The 24,947-nt window shown below is 37.8% G+C and overlaps 1 protein-coding gene across 1 annotated transcript in view; it reads right to left on the bottom strand.

The window, feature by feature from the left end:
• Positions 1 to 814: 814 nt before the first annotated feature.
• RALYL (RALY RNA binding protein like) overlaps positions 815 to 24,947 on the bottom strand; it is a gene marked incomplete at its 5' end in the record, with an annotated part of 181,874 nt that continues 157,741 nt past the window's right edge. The window contains 3 exons of the mRNA XM_080610904.1: positions 815 to 1,535; positions 10,418 to 10,581; positions 13,652 to 13,699. Coding sequence (XP_080467030.1) covers positions 1,414 to 1,535; positions 10,418 to 10,581; positions 13,652 to 13,699 — 334 coding nt within the window. The 3' untranslated portion in view covers positions 815 to 1,413. The remainder of the gene's footprint in view (positions 1,536 to 10,417; positions 10,582 to 13,651; positions 13,700 to 24,947) is intronic.

The following is a 24,947-nucleotide window of genomic DNA, read 5'->3' as shown; positions in this document are numbered from 1 at the left end:
AGGTGCTCCCACAATAGATAAGGAAATAGGGCAGGCACTTGGGAACAGGAGGGATTCAGATCTAAATATCTATTTTGCCTTCATCATGTTGAAGAACCTAAACTGCTAATTCCCACAAATGTCTTAGATAGTCTTGATGGAAGTCTCTTTATCTGTCCTGTCGGGTCTTTTTGGCTTCATATCACATAATTCAGTGTGATATGACATATAACATATATCACATAACTTATGTGATCAGTTATCACATAACTGATTTGAGTTATGCAAGGGACACAAATCTGATGTTCAGAGACCTAGGCAGTTGTGGATTATGAGGTAGAATTTCCTTCACATATTTCACACAAAATACAGAAAAAGTTTTCATCACAGAACGAAGGGAATAAAAAAAAAAACTTTGAGATTTTTCATGAAAAAAGGCTTTCATTTCCCAGCTAACTCTCATCAAAATCAGCTTGCTAGTACACAGCTCCTGTACAGAGATATACAGTGATTTATAAGGAAATAACTAAAGAAATACCATAGACAGTGGTAAGAACTGAGATTGTTTTCTATATATACTGTGGTGAAAATACAAACTCATAAATCCCTTGTAAGTGCTCAGCAGAGCTTTAAAGCACTGCCAGGTGAGATCATTCATCTAACAAAATGACCACTGTAATGATAGAAATAGATATTGATTAAATTAAAAAGTAGTGTTGGATTTTGTCATTCCCAAGGTTTGCCTCAAAACGAAACATTTCAAGCCAGAGAAAAGCTGACCTCAACGTGTTGCTGGTTATATAGAGATGCCACAGCTTCACACAACAGTTTGGGTTGGAAAGGATCTGTGGAGTCTTCAAGTTCAACTGCTCTTCAAAGCAGGTCCAAACTCAAAGTTTTGTCCGAGTCCATGGAGTTTTGGAGTTTTGAATGCTTCCAAGGATGGAACAGCCACTTTCTCTCTGGGAAACCTGCCATACTGCTTAATTGCGCTTCTTTTCCTTATATCAAACAGGAATTTTGCTTCCTGCAACTTGGGATTATTGCCCAGGCAATAATTCCTGATACAGACCATTTTACAATTCTGAATGTGGATAGCACAACACCCCCAGAGTCAACGACATTTAATGTAATTCTGTCCAGTCATTTTGTTTTAGCGATATTTTGTTTCCAGAACATCTACTAAGATCTTTTATTTCCTTCTTTTTTTTTTTTTTAAATTTTCCTGCAGCACAATAGAAAACAATTATTGAAATGATGTTGCATGCTCTGTGAATAATATCAGTTTATCCTCCCAATAGTTCTACCTGAGAGTTAATTTACCTTGCTTTAGACCTCCATTATGTAACAAAATTTGTGGAAGGATTCCGTTCTCTCTGATCTGTCTGACTAATAACTAGGCTCTAAATTAATTCATTTGACTACAAATTGCTTTCACCTACCTGCTTCAGCTTTTTGCTGCTTTTCAATCTTTTCCAGTCTCCCTAGCAAGGAGTCAATTTTTGTTTTGATTTGGGTTAATTCCTTCTTGATTGTTTGCAACTCATCTGATTTCACTGTGGAAAGAGAGCAAAGATGTAAAACATGAAATAAACTATATTTGCAGTCCCTCCAGAACAAAACATGTTTCTTTTCTTTCCTCTGTAGTACCCAAAATCTACTGTCTCATTTCTGTCAGTATGTTTATAGATTTAACTTTTAAAATGAACAGTGTTAGTTAAAAATGATGAATTCTAGGAAATCACAGAGTTCTAAGCCCTAATGGCAAGAGGTTATGTGAGGTATATTGCTTTGTAATAAGCATTTCAGGCAAAATGTCTCAAGGGCATTCTTAGTATTTCCAAGTAGCTGTTACTGAAAAACAGCCTATAATGAAAGAGTGATTCAAATATGACAGACAGTTCACAATCTTGCAATGCTATTTTGCTGGACTATTTTGTAATAACAGAGACAATAATAAAAAGTTCCCTCACAGTAGTAGTAGTTATTTTTCAACAAGTGTGAATGGTAACATAAATTCTAGGGCAGCCAGGAATGCAATGTTATGTTCCAGTCAACAGCTTCATTGCAATAGTTTTAAGTATTATTGCTCCAAAAGCTTTCAGTTCGGGTAATTTCTTGTACTTTTCCCAGCTACGGATATCATACAAAAATATTTACTTTTATGATCACGTCCAGCAACATGGAGGCATTGACTATAAATGAAGTGCTGAAGTTTCCAAATCTGTGCTGTGTTGCATTGCATTACTCTTTAATTTATGTTCATTATTGCTCTCTCATTGTCTAAGCAAGAAGGAGGACCTGACTTGGCGGTATTTTGGCTTTAGAAGAAACAGCACTGCAGTCCTCACGAATGACCTTATTATTATGACATGATCAAGATATATTTTTATGCTCAGAAGATAGTCCAAACAAATCCACTTGCCCTGTCTGTGCTAAGATATAATGTTGAAAAGGCCCTGGGGAGAAAATGGGAAACCTGTGCTAGCATGGGAGATTAAAGTAATTTATAAAGGTCAAGAGTAGGTAACACAACTGTCACTCTTATAACTCTTTTAGGAAGAACTGGACCATCACCTTAAACTGCGAGGGATTGGCAATGGAAGAGCACTGGGTAGTATTACTCCTCCATCCTTACCACTGCTGAAGGAGTATGTGCATTGACTTGGTGTGTATATCCAGAGCCTGGGAAAAGGGATGTTCTGCCATAGAAAAGGACATGTTCCTTTTCTGCCCAAAGGGTCTCCTGGCTGTAACTTGCCATATCAATCCGTTTATTAATTCTTGGGCACGTGTCTCATCTTGGTGTCTCATGGGTATTTTTTATCAGATAGTCAAAATCTTATGATGAAGTGTGCAGGCAAGTTACTTCATGCTTCAGTGATAGTAAACAAGTATGTGTTTGCATCAAAATCAGCCTTATTGCAAACTTGGAGCACATTCACTGAGGTTGAAACCAAGGCTTTTTATCTTAGAGTTTGGGTTGTGTGCATTATAGTTATAACAAGTCAGCTAAAAGCAGTAGGTTGCTACATGTGGTAATGAACTTGCTTAATTATGTGCTTATATTAAGAAACTGTATATCTCACACTGTCATAGTCTGAAACCTCTGGCATATTAAATGAATGGTAGGACTTAAAGAACTAAGCTTAAAAGTAACCTTAGTGCTAGACCTTTATATGCTGTACAGTATTTGATGTTATTATTCTGTATATTTATAAAGCAAGGCTTTAAAGTGTTCTTAGAGAAATAACGGGTCACTGTCCAATCCACCAGATCTGTAACAAAATGCTAAGATTCTGACAACTGTATATTTAGAAGGTTACTGCTTCCCCAGGGGCACTGGCTGGTCCATGTTGGATTAGCAAGGCGGTGAAGATAACAGGGTGAAATAGCATGAATCTGTCCAATGGGGAATGCTAAGTGTTTGCTCCAATCCACTATAAAGCCAGGGGGCAACATGTCCTGTGTGGCGAAGCTGTTTTGTTAGAGGTGCTCCCTTGAAGGGCAAATAGCAGGCTTGCCAAGGGTAAAAGATCAAAAGTGAGAAGCAACACTGCAAGGACCTAATGGTATTTGTTCCCAGTCTAGAAAGCAAAGCAGAAAACATTTGCACTTCTGAGTTTGATAGTGAAAAACCCGCTTCACAAGGGTTTCTCTGTGGTGTCTCGGTGAGGAATCAGTTTAGAAAGAAGACTGTACCAGAGGGAACACACGCACAACAGTGAGGATTCAATAACAAAGATGCTGTAAATGACTGAGGAGCCTTATTGCTACCTTGCAAAATTCCCCTATGCCAAAACCTTTTCCTCAAGCTGTGGCAACTGAACATGTAACTTATCATTCACATTTAATGAGGTGATTCCATCATACAGTCAGTCACTGCAAGTTAATACTAAAAGGAAATGAAAGAAAAAAAGGGAAAAATTCCAACAAATTGCAAAAGTTAAAAATTTTCATCCTGTTTCCAACATTGTGGCCATGCAATTTTTTAAGTTGCTCATTGTCTTAATTTGCAGGAATTGTACAAATCTTCTAAATCATTCTTCTAGAGAAATTCCACTCTCAGTTATATTGTAGGTATTTTCTGTAGTAATCAGCAATTACTAAAGAGAAATTATGAAGGGTCCTGATGGGCAAAATACACCCTTGTGACAAAAAAGGCTGTCAGCATCCTAGGCTGCATTAGGAAGAGTGTTGCCAGCAGACCCTAGGTGGCATTTAAGCAACACACAGCTGCTTCCTCACTCCCTAAACTCACACCCCCCCCTCCCCAGCAGGATGGGGAGAAGAGAATTGGAAGGAGAAAAGTGAGAAAACTTGAGGGTTGAGATAAGAAGAGTTTAGTAGTTGAAATATACTACTACTGCTATTACTACTATTACTAATTAGAATAATGTAATGAAAAGGAAAACAACAAAGAGAAATAAACCCAAAGAAAAACAACTGATGCCAGTGAAATATATTGCTCACCACCAACTGATCAATGCCCAGCCAGTTCCTGAGCAGCAGCCCCTAGCCAACCTCCCCCCTAGTTTATTGTTGAGCAAGATGTCATACAGGATGGGATGTTTCTTTGGTTAGCCTGGGTCAGCTGTCCCGGCTGTGCCCTTTCCCAACATTTTGTGCACTCCCAGCCTGCTCACTGGCAGGGTGCTGTGAGGAGTAGAGGAAGGACTTGACTCTGTGTAAGCACTGCTCAGCAATAACTGAAATACCTGTGAGTTATCAACACTTTTTTTTCCAGTATGAATCCAAAACATAGCCCCATACTAACTACTATGAAGAATATTAATTCTACCCCAACTGAAACCAGCACACCCCTCAACACAGCACTTGTGAAGTGACATCTGGAGCATTGTGTCCAGTTCTGGGCTCTCTAGTACAAGAAGGAATGAAGACAAAGTCAGACTTTTCTCAGTAGTGCCCACTACCACATGAAAGATAACTGGCACAAATTAAAGCATGTGATATTCCATCTAAACACAAGAAAAAGCTGCTTCTTTTTCTTTTCTTTTTTTTTTCTTTTTTTTTTTTTTTCCCCTTTTTTTTTTCTCCTGTGTGGGTGATCAGATGTTTGCACAGGTCACCCAGAGAGGCTGTGGAGTTTCAACCTTTAGAGGAATTCAAAAGCTGCCTGGGTACAACCCTGGTAAACTTGCTGTAGATGGTCCTGCTTAGGCAGGGCAGTTGGACCAGGTGAGCTCCAGAGGCCCCTTCCAAACTCGACCATTCTGTGATTCTGTGATAGAAAGCTTGGAAAGAACTTTAGGCTATTTATGAGAAAGTCAAATGTAAAAACTGTATATACTGTACTTCAAGTGTCCTCCTTTGAGTATATAAATTCTCTTTTAAAATGTCACAGAGTTTTTTTTCTTCAGGCAAGAAATAAAGGAATTGATAAACATGAAAGCAAATCTGTATGAGTCCAAATATCTGTTAATCTGCTTTTGAGTAATAGAATTGAAAAAAAAAAGTAGCTTACTGCTTTTTTTTTTCCTATTAGCAGATAAGCAAAAGTAAGCAGGTGACAGAAATGCATGTGTTGGAAAGGAAAGAAATTACTAATGAAATTCCCCAAACACTGGCATCAAAATGGCTAAATATCTTCAATAAATATTTTTGACTTTGATGCCAAAAAGTAAATAAACAGGTTAATTTTGCTGATGACATGAAGGAAGGTGTCATCTGCTCAAAGTGAACTGCTTCCAATCCCTAACATACTGTGATACTGTGATACTGTGAGGGGTCAGGTGATTTTAAGGCTTGCTACCACTGAAAAAAGATGCAATGTAATTGCACTGAAAAAAAGTCCCACACTTGACTAGCAGCAGAACTCCTACTCTTAACATTGAAGCTGCTCAGCAAAAAAAGACAGTGACGAATTATTCTTGGGTGTAGCCGTAATCTCAGGTTGACAACAGGCTACACTATAATGTAGCCATGAGAAAGAAAATGTAGTGTTATGATGTCTCAAATGATATATTGCTAAAGATGAAGAAGTACAATGACATTTTACAAAGACGTGGCGATATCTGCGCCTGGAATGATGCATACAGGTTGAACCACTGAATTCTGTTGTGTGTGGGGAGTGGGGCCATGAAAATGAGTATAAAAATGGAAAGCCTGTAGTGTGACAGAAGAGTTTTGCTTGTTTGCCTGAGACAAAAGAAGGCAAAAGGAAACAAAATTTTAAAGCTAAAGCAGTGTTGGCACAACAAATGGATATGAACAAAGAAAATTTAAGCAGGAAATTAAAGAAACAGAGACAAAAAACAAACCTTAATTAGCTTTAAATTGGAGCTTAAAGGATTAGACAATGTGCCTACTTGCAACAGTAATGAATTAGAATCAGTGACCCTTTCCAGCCCTCTGCCAGGAGTGCAATGGCCTTCCAGAATGCATCCTTCATTGAAGCATGTAGCACCAAAGAAGACAAACTGCATCCAGCTCAAAACAAGAGATTTAAAATTTAGGTCAATCACATTTTTAGAAATGAAAGGGTTAGTGTTGAATTACAGCTATATTTATGAAATGTTTTTTGCCATAACTACAAATTGATTCATCCACAAAGCATGATTTAGATTTTTTTTTGAAAATGTCATGCATTTTTGTCTAAACCTTCATGTTTAATGTAAAATATTTTATCATATTGCATTACTTTAGATTTCACTGAAAAATGGGTTAGCTAATGGAGTTAAATTTAAATGAGTCAAAATGAATCAATTTAAAGGCATAGTTCAGGACATATCGTAACATCTTAAGGATCTACTCCTTAATCTCAAACACACAGGGCATAAAAAATTTGATGAATGTTTTCCTCCTGTTTTAGATGTGTAGAATAAATTGCATATCCCAAGAGCTTCAGTTTGCATATTGACAGATTTTTTCCTAGTTCTAAACAGTAATCTGCATCTGCTGCTTCATACCATTAATGTGAAGAACTACTATGTGTAGTTTCCACATCAAAATATTTCATTTTGTGAGTTACTTTAAAAAATGTGAAAAGGCTGATTAATTCTTTTTCCGGTGTTTGAAGTTAAGAAAAAAACAAAATGTTGTCAACTGATCTTTGAAAAATTATAGATTCAGGAAAGAAATAAAGTAATTTTGTGTTTTGGAAGCATACTTCAAGCACATTGCAACTTTTTGGTAGAACAAGAATTTACTGCACTGGCAGACATTATTTTTGCAGATGTAGTTATCAATAAGCAAGGCATTTTTGGCATTATGTTTTTACATCTTTGCTTTGTGCCACAACAAACTTCTGGTTTTGGATTGCTGGTTTTCAGAAGTGAGTCTCTCTAATCCTAGTAATTTCATTGAGAGGGTCTCTCTGACCTTTAACACTTCATGTATGGGTTCATTTTCTGAATCCAATCTGAGTGGAGAACAGCTATGAGAACAGTTATGCCTATGAGATTTCTGCTTAAATCCTGAAAGTCTATTAGGGGGTGTAATCTGATGACAGTTTTGCTATTTGGAGGTGAAATCTTTCAAGCATAGGCAATACCATTTTGATATAGTTAATTCTGAACCTGTGATTAAGCTCTTTTATTCATTAAACCCTAAAATAGCTTCTTTTCCACTATGTTTCTTCTTATTGAATAGATCCTTTATTTAACCAGCAGTAAATTACAAGTAGAATCAACAGTGCATTAGTTCAAGGGGTTCAGATTAGCAGTGTAGAGTAATGGGCAACAAAATATTAAATTGCTTCACCCCATATTTCAATATAGCCAACTTTTCCAAGAAAATAGCAAAAGAAGCCCCAAACCATGTTCTTTATTTTCCAACTTGAAGCCCCCAAGGGACTGGTTCAGTTATTTCTCTGATAAACATCTTACATTAAGCTGATTATATTCCTGTCCAAGTCAACAAAATTGTGTTTCTACTTTTATGATGGGTTGGTTGGACTTGACAAAAAGAGAAGTAATTCTATGGGGAATTCAAGCATGAAAGTCTATATACTGTGTGTCTGACTCCTTTTAAAGGTGTGCTGTGTGCAGAAAGAAAATTTTCTGTAGTTTATTCCAACACGATAAATAGTCTTTGCAGTTGTGTGCCAAATGCCATTGTAAAGAACTGAGAGTGGAAACTCAACAAAGGTCAAAACATCAGCCCACGTTTTTAGCAATACATCTTGTAGCTCTTCCTTCAGTGATAAAGAGCTGGATCTTGTCACTTGGTGCTCCAAGACTGACATTTTTAGAGTTCACATGACACTTGAAGGATACTTTTACTGGGCATAACACTGTCTGTTATGATCTCTAGACTCCTGAATTCACTTTAATTAAAAAATTTGCAGGTTCTGAAACATTTGCCATGTTATGATAACAGTGTTTTGGAGGTCTTATATCAAGTAGCTGTGGGTACTCAGACTAGGGATGATTCCTCTAATCTACGTTATGCATTACTTAAATCCTCACATGGTACTACAAAAGTTTTTCTAAAATGCAGTATAAATAATAAAGCAAATATGGTGATTATTATGAGTAACAGGTATCTGTGTGCTAATCTAATATGTTGTGTCCCATTCACTACAATGAAAACCCAGATTTCTGGGTGAGAGATTTCCTTGACATCTATTGGGATATACTAAGGTCCTCAGATCTTTAGAAGAATTTTTGAGTTATTCTGAACAGTGAGAAGCATGCATATAAAAAACTTATCTAAAAATAATTTGTATTCTCAGGGAAAAGTGAGTCCAAAAAGCCTATTGTTATTAGACTATGCTTTAGGAAAATTAGTGAATTTTCCTAAATTCACTGATACTACTAGCTTTTCACATGGATATGACAACAGTAAAGGATGAAAAAAGAAGATCTAATGAATGAATCTGCAAGTATATATACTTACTAAAGCTTTGATTCACTGTGTGAAAATCCAAAGCCCCAAGGGCTGGAAAAGACTATCAAAATAATTTCAATTTTATGTCTACTAAAGTGAAGATCTTGAGCTGCATGCTTTCTTTTAAATTAATATAATTAATATTAATCATAATTCATTACTCAAAGTATTGAGGAAAGACAAAAAATAGCTATGGACAGTGTATTAGTTCAAGATGTGTATGAAAATGTCTAGACTCATGTTTATCATCCAGAGAACAAAGGAAGTGTTTCTGCTCCCAAGCATCCTCTTAGGGTGCATGTGATCTTCATAATATTGAACCTAAATTGAAATGTCTTCCTGTGTGCCAGCTATCAAAGCTCCAGCCGCTGGTAATGGGCATATAGCCAGTTCATGCTCTGGAGACGTGTGCAATTCAACTCTACAGACAACAGAGCTTTTCTTTCCCACAACATCATCCTTTCTAAGGAATTGCTTGAGCTCCTTATGTCACAGTGTACAACATTAGCTCTGTTTATCACATTTACATTCTTTCAGCCACATGCATGTTTATTACATTTCTCCTTTTGAGGTCTCTGATACCATCAGTTCATATAATAGGATCAAGAATGGAGATCAGTGGGCTCACTGGAGGTCCATCTTCTTCGTTAGATGCTAATGTGTGAGATTTGGGCATGTTAAGAGTACATAATTGGCTCACATTGATGCCATAATTAATCCCTGTTGCAGTAAGGTGCACTGTTGGTGGATTCACTTATTTAATGATTGTGCTTTGTTAGCATGATGCTTTGTTAGCCAGTCTGGCACTCCAAGTGTCTTATTGAAGTCCCTTCATTTTTCTAATATCTGATCCCTACCTGATCTTTCTCTTCCTCTTCCAGTGACGCTTCCAAGGACAGTATCACTCCACATAAGGGGCAGGGGAAGACAGGTGGGTGCTGAAAGATGCACGAAGAGGAAGATGAAGTTCCCAGGACATACTATGGAGTGGGGGTCTTGGTCAGCATGGAGGAGGGAATGCTTATTGTTCATCAGCTCTTCTAAGGCCAACTCACTAAAGAAGGGGTGAATAACCCCAAATTGCCAATCCTGGTTTGGATTCCCTTTAGAGCAGGCAAAGACACTTTGCCTCTTTCTACGCTAAAAGGAATCTGGCAAAAAAAGGACATGCAACTCAACCTCCCCCATGCCCCCAGCCCACTTCCCACCAGCTCACATACAACCCTCAAGTCTCCACAGAAATCAGTGTGCCTTTGTTTATAACAAGATTAATAGCTTTGCTTTATTATCAGCTCTTCATAAGACCTCATGGTGTATAAGCAGTTAGGATGATAGAAGATTTTAGACAGGCTTCTAATGAGGCCAAGGGAATGGGTCAAATGTTGATGGGATTTCCTTCAAAACCTACATCAGTGTGCTCTTTGACTTGCAGGAAAGGCATGTCAACTTTAGTAATCAAACCAGCTTGTCAAGCTAGAGGCTGAGGGTAGGAAAAAACTGCAACAGAGCTATATAATGGAAGCTGTCTGCTTGCAGAAATGACTAAGATCATTGTTTTAATAATATCCAACTGAAATGAGCAACTTACATTTGGATCCTGAGGAAGAAGCCCCACTTGAGGTGGATCGTGATGCTCCTTTCATGGAGAAAACCCCTTTGCCTCTGCGAGTTGTTGTCACAGCCACACGAGGACGTTTCAGTGGAATTACTGCACGAGGTGGTGGGGGGACACGGCCGTGGTAATCAAACAACCTAGAAAAAATAGTCAGCTGGACTCCATAAAGCCTTATATGATTTCAAGTCATGGAAGCCCTGTCAACAAAATTTTCATGTTATCTTTGAGAAAATTACCCTTTGAAACTGTAATCACTTTAGATCACAGTCAAATTAGATTTCAAGGACCTATGCATATTAAGTGCCATATTTAGATTTCAGTCACAGACCAGTGCATACTTCATATTTTTTATATAATTTAAATGAGGGATGCGTTATGGGACTGTGTTATTTGCAGTATGGAAAATCCATAACCTGCTTTCTACAGGTCCACAACATTACATTGCACACAGCTAGCAGCAATACATTTTGTTGTGGTGACATTTCAGCTCCTTTATTACATGCATGGCTTAAATTCTAGTTTTCTACCTCCCATCCTTAAAGACAGAAAAAAAATTGAACTTTTCTGAAGCCAAACATTGCCATAAAGAAATACCTTGCAGTTGCTGAAATAGCAAAAGAGTATTTATAGTGAGGCACCTGTATGTCCTTCTGAACGCATAGAAAAGAGGTCCCAGCATATGCTGTCTTTATTGAAGAACGAATTGATGTAGGATGACTAAAATACCCAAGCATGCTTAATAGAAAGAAGTCTTGCTCAAACACCACTGTAGCAAGTAAATATTCAGAGAATTACTACAGTCAATAAAAGACACCTTGGAACCAAAACGAATTAGTGTTCCCAAACAGAATGCCCAATCCTAAAACCACAGTTATCACCAGGTGACTAACCTGCATAGAAGAAAATAAAGGCAGTAGAAAAATGTGATTAAAACTACATATATATATTTAGAAAATAAAAACCTATGGGCTTTCCATCCGGCAGGTCAGGAGAAGAAAGTTCAGAAAATTAAGATTTCCTGTTCAGAGACTGAAGCAGAGGAACAAACAACATTCTCATGAAATGTTCTTAAGTTTCTTTTAAATGATACTTGCAACTAGTAACTATGGAAATTTATAACTGCATGTTTACTTTTAACAATTCTGACTACTATTGCCCAGCTGGGCATATAGATACACATTTGAAAACAGATGCCCAAGAAGGAGTAATTCGCTCACCACACTCTAACTGCATGTTGAACAGGAAGGAGAACCAAACTTAAGTCTCTTCTAGCCTGTTTTTTGGCAAGTAATGCTAATGCTTAAATCCCAGGATCCTTACTGTTGTCTGTATCATAATCCTACAGGCAATATAACTAGCTCCTTCATTTTCCATAGCTGCCTAAAAAATGTGTCACAGAGACCATGTCACCCCCCCGAACTTGAACCCTGTGGCCTTGAATACTTTTGCTCAATAAACAGTTTCTAGCCATTGTGAGCATAACTAAACAATTACGTATGAAGATGAACACTAAAATATTTTTGGGACTTTTAACAGAGATATTATTATTTGTTGTCACTCATCATTCATCACATTGGATGATCTTGAGGTTAGCCACAACCTCTATTTGACATTACTGGAAAGAATGTTTCAGTACTTTTATTTTATTATTTTATCATTATTATTCCAAAGGTGATTTTTTCTATCTTCCAGTATTTCATGTTGTTCTGGTTTAAACCCAGATGGTAACTCAGGACCGTGTAGCTGCTCTCTTACCCCCCACAACTTCCTCTCCTGAAAGATTTATACATCAGAAAATTTCACTATTGAATAGATTTATGGACTCATTTCACTCAGCAGTTTTCCATAATAAGACAATCATCAAGACAAATAGACACCAAGTTCTACAGAAACTACCTTTAATATCTCATAAGTATTTTATTGTGGAAATTTGACCATTATAGTTGTTCATTTGTACTACCCATAATATACAGAATTAGGAAAAAAACTAGAGGCATATAGCTTTAATATTCAGGTGGCATAGATCAGAAACAGTACTCTGTTAAAAACATAAAAATCCACTGATGAAATTCAGAGCATTAACCTTGGGGAAAGTAAACATAAGCTTGTGGAAGTTAACTTTTTATAGGCAACAGCTGTTCCTACTGTCAAGGCTAGACTAAGCAGGATTAAACTACACTGATGGCTTTTACCCCATATGTTTATAGCTCACTATTTTTAGCTCTGTCCAAAGGGAGCATGGTCATTTACATACAAAACCAAAACTAATGGCTCAAATTAAACCAGCTCCAGGAAAACAAAACAAAACAAAACACACCCCCCTAAAAAAAAAAAAAAAAAAGAAAAAAAAAGATATTATTTCTACATTTTTCCTAGTGTTTCTAAGCAGAAAGATATAGAGCACTTGATACCTTAACTTCAGGGTAGAAACCACTCCCCTGCTATTATCCATTGCTTTACATAAAAGAAATCTCAGATTAAAAGAGGTTGGTGAAGCAATACTTTGTTCCCCTCTAACTCACTTGGCCTATGCTAAGGCAGGCTGCTGTAATGCAGAGACACAGCACTGCTGGATCATGAGTTGATTATCCATGGTCATCCATGTTAACCCTGTGTTGTGTGAATAAATTCCCATAGTGCTAAGCTAGACTGTGTATATACTCAAAGAACTAGTCTCCAGTTGCTCAGGTATCCACACTTCTTTTCCTCCTTTAGAAACATATATGCTATTCATATTGTAGGGTTTTTTTTTTTTCATATAAGGTCCTTTTAGCCTTCTAAACATTCTTGGAAGACATATTTTTCAGGATATACTCCATATCTTTTCATACACATGGATGAAAAGACAAAGACATGAGTGCTATGCTGAAGAATTTTACAGCTGCTATATGTTCCGCTGGAAGAATTCTGTAGGGATAAGCACTGAGCAATTAAACTACCACTGAAATGTTCTGCACAGAAAATGCCCCAAAAACTCTTAGAGAAGGATAAGACCAAAAGAACTGTCTAATGTGCATGCATGCATTTGTTGGTGGTAATCTTCTCTGTTTGTGATATATTCAAATAGTCTTATTCTGATACACAATAGAAGTAATGAAATGAATAATATGTAAAATCAGAACATACCTGTCTAACCAAATGATGTGATTACATTATAAACAAACAGTAGAAACGGTGTATGATGTACAAAAATATAACCACACATACCGATTGTAGAAATCATCTCTGTAGTAATCATAATCAAAGACATAACCACTGTGGAAAAACACAGAAAAATAGGAATGAACTGGTTTATAGAAATATACACATTGATTAAAACTTCTGTGGTAATATTGGCTTACTCTCACTTTCTGAGACCTTTTAAAAGTCCTTCCCCTTCTTTTCCACGACCATACATTGCACATTATGTTTGTCAATGCTGTTGTCAGCTATCACTGTAATATATTTGGAAATGTGAAATCCAGGACATGCAGAACTGTGTAAACAGTTGACAGCACATATAGAAAGGATTTAACACAGCATGATAGCTCTGTAATTAGAGGATCATTATAGTGAATTCTCTGAGTGATCAAATGAAGGGAGCACTCTAATACTGAAACCCTTTGCTGGGGTAACATAGCATAATCAGTAGACAAGTAAGAAAGTTAAATTCATGAAAGATTGGTAAAGGGGTGAATAGGTGAGCTGCCATAAGACAAAGAATTTGATTTATGAGAAACGTGAAAAGGATTGGACTGCTGGTCCTTGAGTTCACCAAATCTTCTTTCCTTATAAATAGAAAACGAAAAAAGTTAGAAAAAAATGAATGCTGTGAGCAATAGTGTTATAGAGATGCTTTTCCTCTCAGGCTCAGAAAGGAAAATATAGACCAATCTGGGAAAAGACAGGCACCATCAAGGGAAACAAATATAGGCAGGAAATTGCAGAGGTCCAGGAAAAACTATTTTTGAGCTGTCAATTGCAAAGTCAGTCCTAGATTGATCTTCCTAGTTTTGCATCCATTAGCATCTTTCTACCTTTATGGTGAAGAAATAGCAATGTGGTCTGTCTGTCTCACATATTCAAGAAAATAGAACCAAAGAGCTAATAAATCACAAGGGTTTTGTACTCTGCCTGATGAAGGAGCAGTAACACAGATCCTAAGTTAGTCACTTGCCTGAGAAGGGCAATTATGAATAGTAAAGGTAAGAGGCATTAAGAAGTATCACAAAAAAGGAGATTTCGGTAAGAAAGCAGAAAGGTAGAAAGGAGAGAGAGGAAGAGGAAAACATTCACTGAATGTAAAGGGAGATGGTAGCTACACATTAAGGAAGCTTGTCTTCACAGGGAATGGACTTGTGGCTAATTTCTGCTTTTGAACACTGAGCAAAATGTCTTCCGGGGGGGACGGGGGGACGGGGGGGGGGACTGTGTGTAAGTGCATAATTTGAAGAATGGGTCAAGAATTCTCAAGTTTTTTGTTTTTCTTAATCACATAATGCCTTTTCCCCCTTTTCTTCCCTTTGTTATGTTTCAGAGGTTGACCACTAAAAAAGGGAAAAAAATAAAGTTGACAAGCTTAAATTACTTCAATAACCATTTCATCTCAGTGTTTTGATTTTGAACGCTTGCAATTTCCCCTGTCTGCAACTGGAAAAAATATCCATCAAAGGAGGTCAGGGGACAATTTCCATCTCTGCCACATCTGCTTTGGATGCCAGTGCCCAAGTGTTAGTTTAAGTTGTACTGACTACCCACATAATACTGGATCAGCAGTAAGTACCATTAAACTTCACCAGGTGAGAATGTCAACTTTCCTGCTGGTAATCTATTTGAGAAAATAAAACCCTATATGCATTTTATGTGAAATTCTTATTAAATAAAACAGCCCTGAGAATCTAGAACCCAGCAGCAAGCGAGCTGTGTATGTTAGAGGAAGCAAAATAACAAGCAATAATAATTAGACCTTGTATAGTGATTATGTTTCTGTACTTTGCCTTAATGCAAAACTAGCAAATTTTTCCTTACACTTTGCAAGAGCTCTTGTTTTGTCTGTTATAGCCAGTCTACATGGAACTAAGAGGTAGCATGTAGCAAAGCTATTATTTTATTTACAGTTATTCACAGTTTGCTAGTGGGTTTATTTAGCTGAACCATTAATAGATACACTAAGCCCATAATTAATATTCATTTACTTATAAGTAGTTTATAAGTAGAAGATAACAGACAATTTGAAGAAAAAAGATTAAATTTAAAAGCCTAGAACATACAACCTTTCACCTGGAGTGACATTAATTTAATTTGCATAAAGACCAGATAAATTCAGTTTCTCAAGGTTGAAGATCATGATGCTGATGAAGAATAATTCACTTTGCACCAGCTAGATTAAGGCTGGAGGACAGCTATATTTTCTGTGGCAAATCAACCCTGGTCCATGCAACAAGGACTGCAGGCCCTTCACTGGGTTTTCAGAGTATGGAACTTATTTTTCATGTACAGATGCAGTGACAGAGAGAGCTCAAATCCATCCTTGGGAATAGAGGCACTAACGGGGCATGAAAGGGAGAGAAGTCTCCCTTCATTTGCCTCAGTCTTCACTAGCAAATGCTCTGACCACACCACCCAGGTCTTGGAAGGCAGACGCAGGGGCTGTGAGAATGAAGACCTTAGCACCACTGAAGGAGAGGATCAAGTTCGAGATCATTTTAGGACTCTGAATATGCACAAGTCCATGGGACCTGAGGAAATCCATTTGTGGGTCCTGAGGAAGCTGGAGGATGAAGGTGCTAACCCACTGTCCATCATATTTGAAAAATCAAGGCAGTCAGGTGAAGCTCCCAATGACTGGAAAAAGGGAAATATAACCCCCACTTTCAAGAAGGGGAAAATGAATGACCCGGGGAGCTACAGATCAGTCAGTCTCACCTCTGTGCCTGGCAGGATCACAGAACAGATTCTCCTAGAAGCCATGCCAGGGCACAAGAAAAACAATGAGGTGGTTGGTGACAGCTTAGTGAACATGGCTTCACTAAGGGGAAATCCTGCCTGAACGATTTGGTGGCCTTCTATGATGGGTCTATGGACCTGATGGACGGGGACAGGGTAGTTGATCTACCTGGACTTGTGTAAAACATTCAACACCGTCCCACATGACATCCTGGTCTCTAAACTGGAGAAACATCAATTTGATGGATACATCAACTTGGTGGATAAAGAATTGGCTGGATGGCCACATGCAGAAAGTTGCAGTCAATGACTCAACATCCAAAGGGAGACCGATGAGGAGTGGTGTCCCTCAGGGGTCAGTGTTGGGACCAGTCCTGTTCAACATCTTTGTCGGCGACATGGGATTGAGTGCACTCTCAGCAAGTTTGCTGACAACACTAAGTTACGGGGTTCAGTTGACATGCTGGAGGTAGGGGATGCCATCCAGAAGGACCTTGACATGCTTGAAGGGTGGGTCAATGGCAGCCTTATGAGGTTCAACAGAGTGAAGTGCAAGGTCCTATACCACGCATAGCTACAGTTTGGGCAGAGAAGAGATTCAGAGCAGCCCTGCAGAATAGGACTTGGGGGTGATGGTCAATGAGAAAATGAGCATGAGCCGGCAGTGTGTGCTCGCAGCCCAGAAAGCCAACCTCATCCTGGGCTGCATCAAAAGAAATGTAACCAGAAGGTTGGAGGAGGTGATCCTGCCCCTCCACTCTGCTCTCGTGAGTCTTCACTTGGAGTATTGAGTACAGTTCTGGTGTTCTCAACATAAAAAGGACATGGAGCTGTCGGAACAAGTCCAGAGGAGGGCCATGAGGATGATCAGGGGGCTGGAGTACCTCCCATATGAAAATAGGCTGAGAGAGTTGGAGCTGTTCAGCCTGGAGAAGAGAAGGCTGCGTGGAGACCTCACAGCAGCCTTCCAGTATCTGAAGGGGGTCTAGAAGGATGCTGCAGATGGACTCTTCATCAGGGACTGTAGTGACAGCACAAGGGGTAACGGGTTCAAACTTCAACAGGAGAAGTTTAGATTGGATATAAGGAAGAAATTCTTTACTGTGAGGGTGGTGAGGCACTGGAATGGGTTGCCCAGGGAAGTTGTGAATGCTCCATCCCTGGTGGTGTTCAAGGCCAGGTTGGACAGAGACTTGGCTGACATGGTTTAGTGTGAGGTGTCCCTGCCCATGGCAGGGGGGTTGGAACTAGATGATCTTAAGGTCCTTTCCAACCCTAACTTTTCTATGATTCTGTGATTCTAAGTCTCAGGCAGAGATCTGGTTGTGCTATTGAAAAAAGTCAGTAGGCTTGAGAGAGGGTCAAGTGGTTCAGAAAGTGTCATAGATTCCTCAGATGAGGATTATCACAGGCACTGGGTGTTTTGGGTAGGGAAAATGCAGGAAAGGTTTTTGGGTGTGTCAACTAATTGTTTCTCTCCTTACTTAAGAATTTATTTTGCTCTGTTCCCTGTTCAGGTAACTTCTGTCTTGAAACTAAACTCAGTTCTTTATGTTCCTTCATCTTTGCAAATGGCAGTTTCAACCCACATGGTATAATGTTTATCTGTGGACCAGAGCAAAATAAGTAGAAACACATTTTGAAATCTGATTATTACATTTCAGTGCAATGTGTGAATATTTTTAAATTCTTATGAGTTGCTTATATTACCTTTTAAAAATATTTCATTGCTTCAGAAGCATCTGATAGTGTTATTATGTCTTTAATTTTCACCTGGATAAACCCAAGTGGTTTTCATATAGTGTTTTACAACTGAAGCTATCTAAACAGCTCTGCTACAGATGTTGCCTCTAATCTTAAAGTTAAGGTACTTTGCATTTTTACATTGTTTAGTTCAATAGGATACATTGCTACTGTGATAAGAGGTAACTGCAGGTATTCTATATGTTGCATGACAGTCTCTAAAATGGGCATCCACATGGCTTTAGCTGAAGTAAACATTTTCCAACTTTTCCATCTTATCCACCTCTCTGGCTAGATACAAGATACAAACATATTCTAGCTTCTGACAGTGCAACCTGATAGCACAATTAATAAGATAACAGGAGTTCATTTGCTTAAATTTCTAGTTTGTGTTTATTCTGAATGAAATCATCAAAATTCAAGGACATCCCTGTTAAGTTCCATATCCTACGACATGGGTGCTGTGAACTGTAGCAGGAGGTGGGAAGGGAATCTGCTTTCCCTGCAGACCATTTGGGATCTCTATGTGGAAGTACCATGGATATGGAGTGGGAAAGAGCCAGTTCTGCACATATAGGGCCTCCTCACTTGGGACAACTGGCAAAGATGTAGCAACAGCTACTTGACCCTTAAGGTAGGAACAGCACCCCGAAGCAGCAGAAATGGATGGGCTGTTATGGGCTCTTAACAGACTAGGGGGCTCAATTCCTTTTTCACTTTACTATTAGTCGCCTTGAAGAAAGCTAATGGAATTTAAGTGTCGGTCATGGAGGAAAAACATTTACCTTTTGTGCTATATCTATTATCTATTGCAGGTCAAAGGAGCTGATCCTGCCCCTCTAATCTGCTCTCATGGTACCCTACCTAGAGTACTGTGTGCAGTTCTGGTGTCCTGAGCATAAAAAGGGCATGGAACTGTTGGAGCAAGTCCAGAGGAGGGCCACAAGGATGATAAGGAGGCTGGAGAACCTCACATAGGAAGACAGGCTGAGCAAGTTGAGGCTGTTCAGCCTGGAGAGGAGAAGGCTGCATGGAGACCTCACAGCAGCATTCCAGTATCTGAAGGGAACCTACCAAGATGCTGGAGAGGGACTCTTCTTCAGTGACTGTAGCAATAGAACAAGCAGTAATGGGTTCAAACTAAAACAGGTAATGGGTTCAAACTGGAACAGGTTGCCCAAAGAAGTGGTAAATGCTCCATCCTTGGCGGTGTTCAAGGTCAGGTTGGACAGAGCCTTGGGTGAAATGGTCTAGTGTGAGTGTCCCTTCCCTTGGCAGCGGGTTTGAACTAGATGATCTTAAGGTCCTTTCCAACCCTAACTATTCTACGATTCTATGATTCTATTAAAATAGCATAAAATAGGAATAGTCCTGTAGGACCGTAGGTGTAGGTGTTGACCCTCATTGAATAAGACAGGTAAAAGAGGGTGGGTTAAAACTTTGGAAAACATTCATTCTTCTTTATATCCATGATCTGGGTCTCTTTTTCTCTCTCTTTCTGTTATTCCACCTGCAGTTATGGCAGCACAGACAACACAGAGGCAACACGCAACTCCTCAGATTAAGCATCCTTCACATCCTTCACTATTACTTCTGAGTTAACAGTCCACAGATGCAACATGTCATGTGAGACCCTTAGAGATGTAAGGTTTTACAAAGGCAGTTCCTAGTTCTGTTGGCTGTGAAGCAGTTGTTCTACATGTGTATTGACATGGCTATGAACCAAAAACAGCGAAAAGAACCCAAATGGATAACCTAGAAGAAAAAAAATAAATATCTTTTTCCAACCAATCTCACTTGACATTTTTATTTTTCATCCTTTTTTATTTTATTTAAGCTGAATGATGATGTTTCATTTGTAATAATATATTGAAGAGATTATACTGTAAAAGCGACCACTGCAACTGTCAATCTACAGCCATAATTTTACACCTAAACCACAAAAAAGTTCACACTATATAACACAATATTATATAGTTCACACTACAAAACACAAAGCAGAAAATTAGCACAGATAAAAACTGGCACTGAGATGAAGGTGACTGCAGAACTCTTAACCTCTTGAGTGTTATCCCCTAGCTACCCAACAACCTGTGTTACAGAGGCTGCAGGAGATCACTTGCACAGTGTTGAATAGCAAATACTCAGCAAGTCAAAAGCAGAGAAAGGTTTAAATGAGCGTGTGAACTAGTGGAGTCAGCAGTTTCTTAATGGCACTGTAAATAGGCAGATTACTTACCCACAAACATATGCTATCTCTGCAACATTAACAACAGAACTCTGTGCATTATTCTGCTATTAAAACAGAAAACAGTAAGAGACACTGTAATGTTCACATTGAGGCAAAGAAAAATCATCAGCAAAGTATGTTTCTGTTAAACCAAAATCATGGTTCCTTTTTCTGATTTAGTATCATCAAGACAATCTTGTATGCACTGTGTGTTTCCGTTGCACTTAACACTACATGTGCTTTAAATTGTGTATGCCTGAAGAATAAAGGATTCCCCAATGTATTTTCAGAGTTATGATGCTGTACATATTAAAATTTCCTATGTACAACAGCAGTTGCACATGTGTCAGTCAAATGCAAAATTATGCTTCTGCATCTTTGAAATCAACCTATGGATGTTATTATGTCTTTATATATCTGATGATACTGTATGTTGAAAATATATTCTTACAGTATAGTCTTTCTTGTGTTCCATTTTCTATGCCCACAAAATATTTTAATAAACTAATGATCACATCTTGTTTTAATTTACTTAGCTCGAAACACTGATGAGTGAAATGGACTTATTCTACTTTAGAACAGTTAATGCAGAAGAGAGCAGAAAAAGCTTTTGATATTTTCATGGCAACAAGAATTTCTGACTTGCATGTGAGTCACCCTTAGCTAATCTCTCTTTCTTTCCACGGGTACAAAGATGTATTTGTAAATCATAAATACTGACAAACCAGGCATAATGTATCTTAACTCAATTGACAGTGCTATCAGCATTTATACTGTCAATTGCTTTTCTGTTGCCAGGGCTGGGTAAAAATATTAAATACAAAAGCAATATTCCTTCAATCAAACTCTTTTAGGAGGCACGTATCAACCTAATGGTTGAAACTAGTATTCCAGTCACTTGTAAAATCATTTCTCTTGTGTAAAAAAAGTGCTACAAATTGTTCCTGTTGGGTGCAAAAGAGACAGTCTAAGCTGATGTGATGTTAAAAAAAGGAGTGGATGAGAGTAACTACATGATTTAGAGAATAAACACCAGGAACTGGAAACTTAACCTGTTAGAAAATCAATCAGATGCCAATGACTTTCATGAGCTATTGGAAAAAAAAAGGTGGAGATTTCAGGCCACTTTTCTGTGAACAGTTACCTATGGTCTCTAAAGACATGAATTAAATTGGTGGGCTGAATCCCACCTTTACTTTAGAGATGACTTGATTTTAGTTAAGGCTGAGAATGATGATAGAAGTGGAAGACTTTTGTTTGCAGTTCAGGCTGCATGTTCTGCAAAGAAAGAGAATATTCTTCAGAGCCTCCTTTTTGCTGACATACTTATTTTCAAAAGACAAGTTTTGCCAGTAATTCCTTCAACCAATGTATTCTTGGAGGTTTACAGCAAAAATGATGGAACCAGAGAGGAAAACTAATTGCAGAAAAGTATTTTACATTCATTTCCATAATGTAGTTATGAAGGCAAATAGATATACAGTTAAAACCAAAAATAACCACCATAACAAATCTCCTACTACTCATCACCAAATGACAAATGATTGAACATAACCTACTCTTTGTATATTTCAATTACTGATAAATTGTCCTAATAATTTTTGTAACCATAAATTAATAAAGGTTTTGTTCTAACTGTATATGTTCATTCCATTAATAAGTGCAAGATATATATATATATATTTTTTTTTTTTTTCCTGAGGTGGAGGAGAAGTATGGAGTTTTAAAAAGTACAGCAAGGAATGCAGTACTGTAAATAAAGATTTTGTTTCTTCAAAACTGAAAAGGTTTTGGCAAATCTAATCTGAAGATATGTGTACATGTCCTGCTTTTACCCAAGTAAGACATGTATACACAAAATAGCTGATGTACTGTACTCCATTTTCCATTAAAGTATCTTTCTGCAGGCATTAAGCAGAATTTATTTGCAATTTGATTAGTCTGGGTTTTTTTATATGTTCAGATACATCCCTTTTTTACCCTCACTCTGCTTCCCAAGATCGATTTTCCCAATGAAATATGCTTTGGAAAAACTGTTGAACTTACTCTTCAAATTGAATTTAGGCAAAACTTAGGCAAATATTCTAAGTTGCATATACCCAACCAGGTAATTAAGTCACTTAGACACTTTCCTGTAGAGGATTAGGCAAAGCTTGTGAAGCAGAGGAGAGCAAAGACATCAAGGTCAATATTCAGACTCTGGGATCAGCTGGTCTGAGAGCTGTTTATGACTGCCAGGCAGGCACAAGTGATGCAGGGATTTCAATTTGAAATTGAGGCCCAATAATTTTGTATATAGCTAAGTGCCAAATATTAGAATGACATCTAATAAAAACTACTTACTGTGCCTGCAGGGACAGTCTATGCTTAACACTGTTAGCCTGATGCTTTTTAGAAGCAAAATAGTAGTTTTTATATGTAAAGAAACCTGAGTAAATCTACTTAATGTGTCCCTGACCTATCTCTTCCTACTGTTAAAATATTTTTCTGTCATTGAAATTAATCTCCAGTTACTTTTGTTTCCTATACGAACTTTTCATAGTAAGGTAATGAAAAAGCTTTCCAGCGGCCTAACCATTTTCCAAGGTGTTCTTTAATTGTATAGAGTGACTGGGAAATTCTTGATGTCCATACTGTACTTTTTTCTTAGTACAAGAGTAATGAGTCCTGTCTCTTAAAAATGTGTTTTAAATTCAGAGTATTCAAGGTACTACTGTCAAACCATACACGTGATTGATTATCCAATTTATTAGTAATACTGTATACATTGCAGGAGTGTCATTTAACTTGGTTTGGCAGTGCAGAAGCTGACTGATAGGTGTGGGAATAAGTGATGGGTTTAGGTTCTAAAGTATTTCTACAGCATTTCACTGAACAGCAGATTGATAAATTAAAATCACAGTGGTAGCACTGGAGCTGAAAGACTAGGTGCTTATGATCACAAAACCAGATCTCTGAAAAATTTATGTACTCTTCAGAAATGAAGTTTTAGAAGCACTACTGAAACAGAAGAGCACAGTTCACAAAATATTAACCAGTTATGATGTGACAATGTCAAAATTTATGTAAAGAAAAAATATTTCTAGAAAATTGAAACATATGCATTCCCTTGTCAGAAGGCTTAATTAATTTTTTTCTGTTCTCATTTATGCTATGTTTATGTTTTCAATTTAATTATTTTAGATTGAGCAACTTAAAGTTTAGACAAGTGAAATGGCTATATGAAACAGACAATGACTGCCAGTGTCCTCAGTAGGGCTTGTGAAGGCAAGACATACTGCTTGTTTCTCCAATTGTTCAATTTACAAGTGAAGTTATAATACAAATGGAAGCACCAGATACTGTGAATCTAAGAAAGCATTCTTGTACTTCTGGCCCACTGTGTAGTAATTTCCATGGTAAATGAATATGGGAAGTGCATCTGGTACAAAGGAGATTCTTCTATAACTGAACACAAGACTAGACTCAAGTCCAGTCTGCTCAGAGATGAGTGGAAAGGGCAGTTATGCATGACACAACCAGTTTGTATCCTCTAGACTAGTGCTAACTCTGCTGACTACACTTGCCTTGGTTTCTGACAAATCTATGCCTCCTAGTCAATGCCCTAGAAGGGCCTGTGCCCATTCACTTTCTGTATACACAGTGAAGATAAGATTTCTGAAAGGGAATAAAAAGCCACAAAACAAATTCCTGAAATATTAGTCACCACTCTGAACTAACTCACTGTAAACTCTGAGTAAAGCTGTTGAAATCAAGAGTTATTTCTTTATGGCTACATCCACACGCTAAAGGCTTACTCCCCTCCCCGGTTTACTGTCAGGGCACCCAGCAGTATGGGGTGTTAATAATTTCCTCTCTTCATCGTTCAAGACTTTCTGATGGGCATATCTGTCATAGAGTTTAATGAGGTTACATTTTTGGCTTCATTTTTGTTTGTCCCAACTTTAAGCTCCTTAATGACTGTAGTCCCATTTTGTAAATCATGTGTTGCTATCTTGGTTGAACATTTTGGTAGCATAAGTGGTATTAACTTAATGGTCCACAGTCTGACTGTTATATTAAAACAAAACAAAACACAATCAATATGGGAATTTCAGTATGCATTTTATGTGATCTTCATTTTTTCCTTGGATATTACATCATCTCTTCTTGGGGACTCCTTCGTATCAGTGTATTAAGCTCCAATGAAAGAGACGCACAGATTCACATTTTGACATCTTGCTTACAGCAATGGGGCAAGTCTCATTCACTTTTTGTTATCACCTGTTAAGAACATAATACCAATATTTGTGCATAAGATGCCACATTCATTGGCTGTAACACTAGAATTGAGAGTATTTTTTATCCTGCTTGATGAGAACATTTACTAATGTTTCTTTAGTCTTATCAAGCATGGCAAAAAGAATTCCATGTATGTAAAAATTAAATAATAATGCATTCAGACTTTTATTTAGAATGACATTCATCACTCTTAACTAAGATACAATAACTATCATGGTTCTTAGACAATGATCCGTATATCCATCTTTTCTCTTCTATGGAGATTAATTTCATAACATTTTAGATATTAAGAAAATGACTGCACAAAAGAGGACTTGAGGGGCT

Source organism: Psittacula echo (genome assembly GCF_963264785.1).
Source record: "Psittacula echo genome assembly, chromosome: 2".
NCBI classification, from domain to species: Eukaryota; Metazoa; Chordata; class Aves; order Psittaciformes; family Psittacidae; genus Psittacula; species Psittacula echo.
The sequence above is the reverse complement of the archived record's forward strand: the minus strand, read 5'-3'. Positions and strand labels throughout refer to the sequence as shown.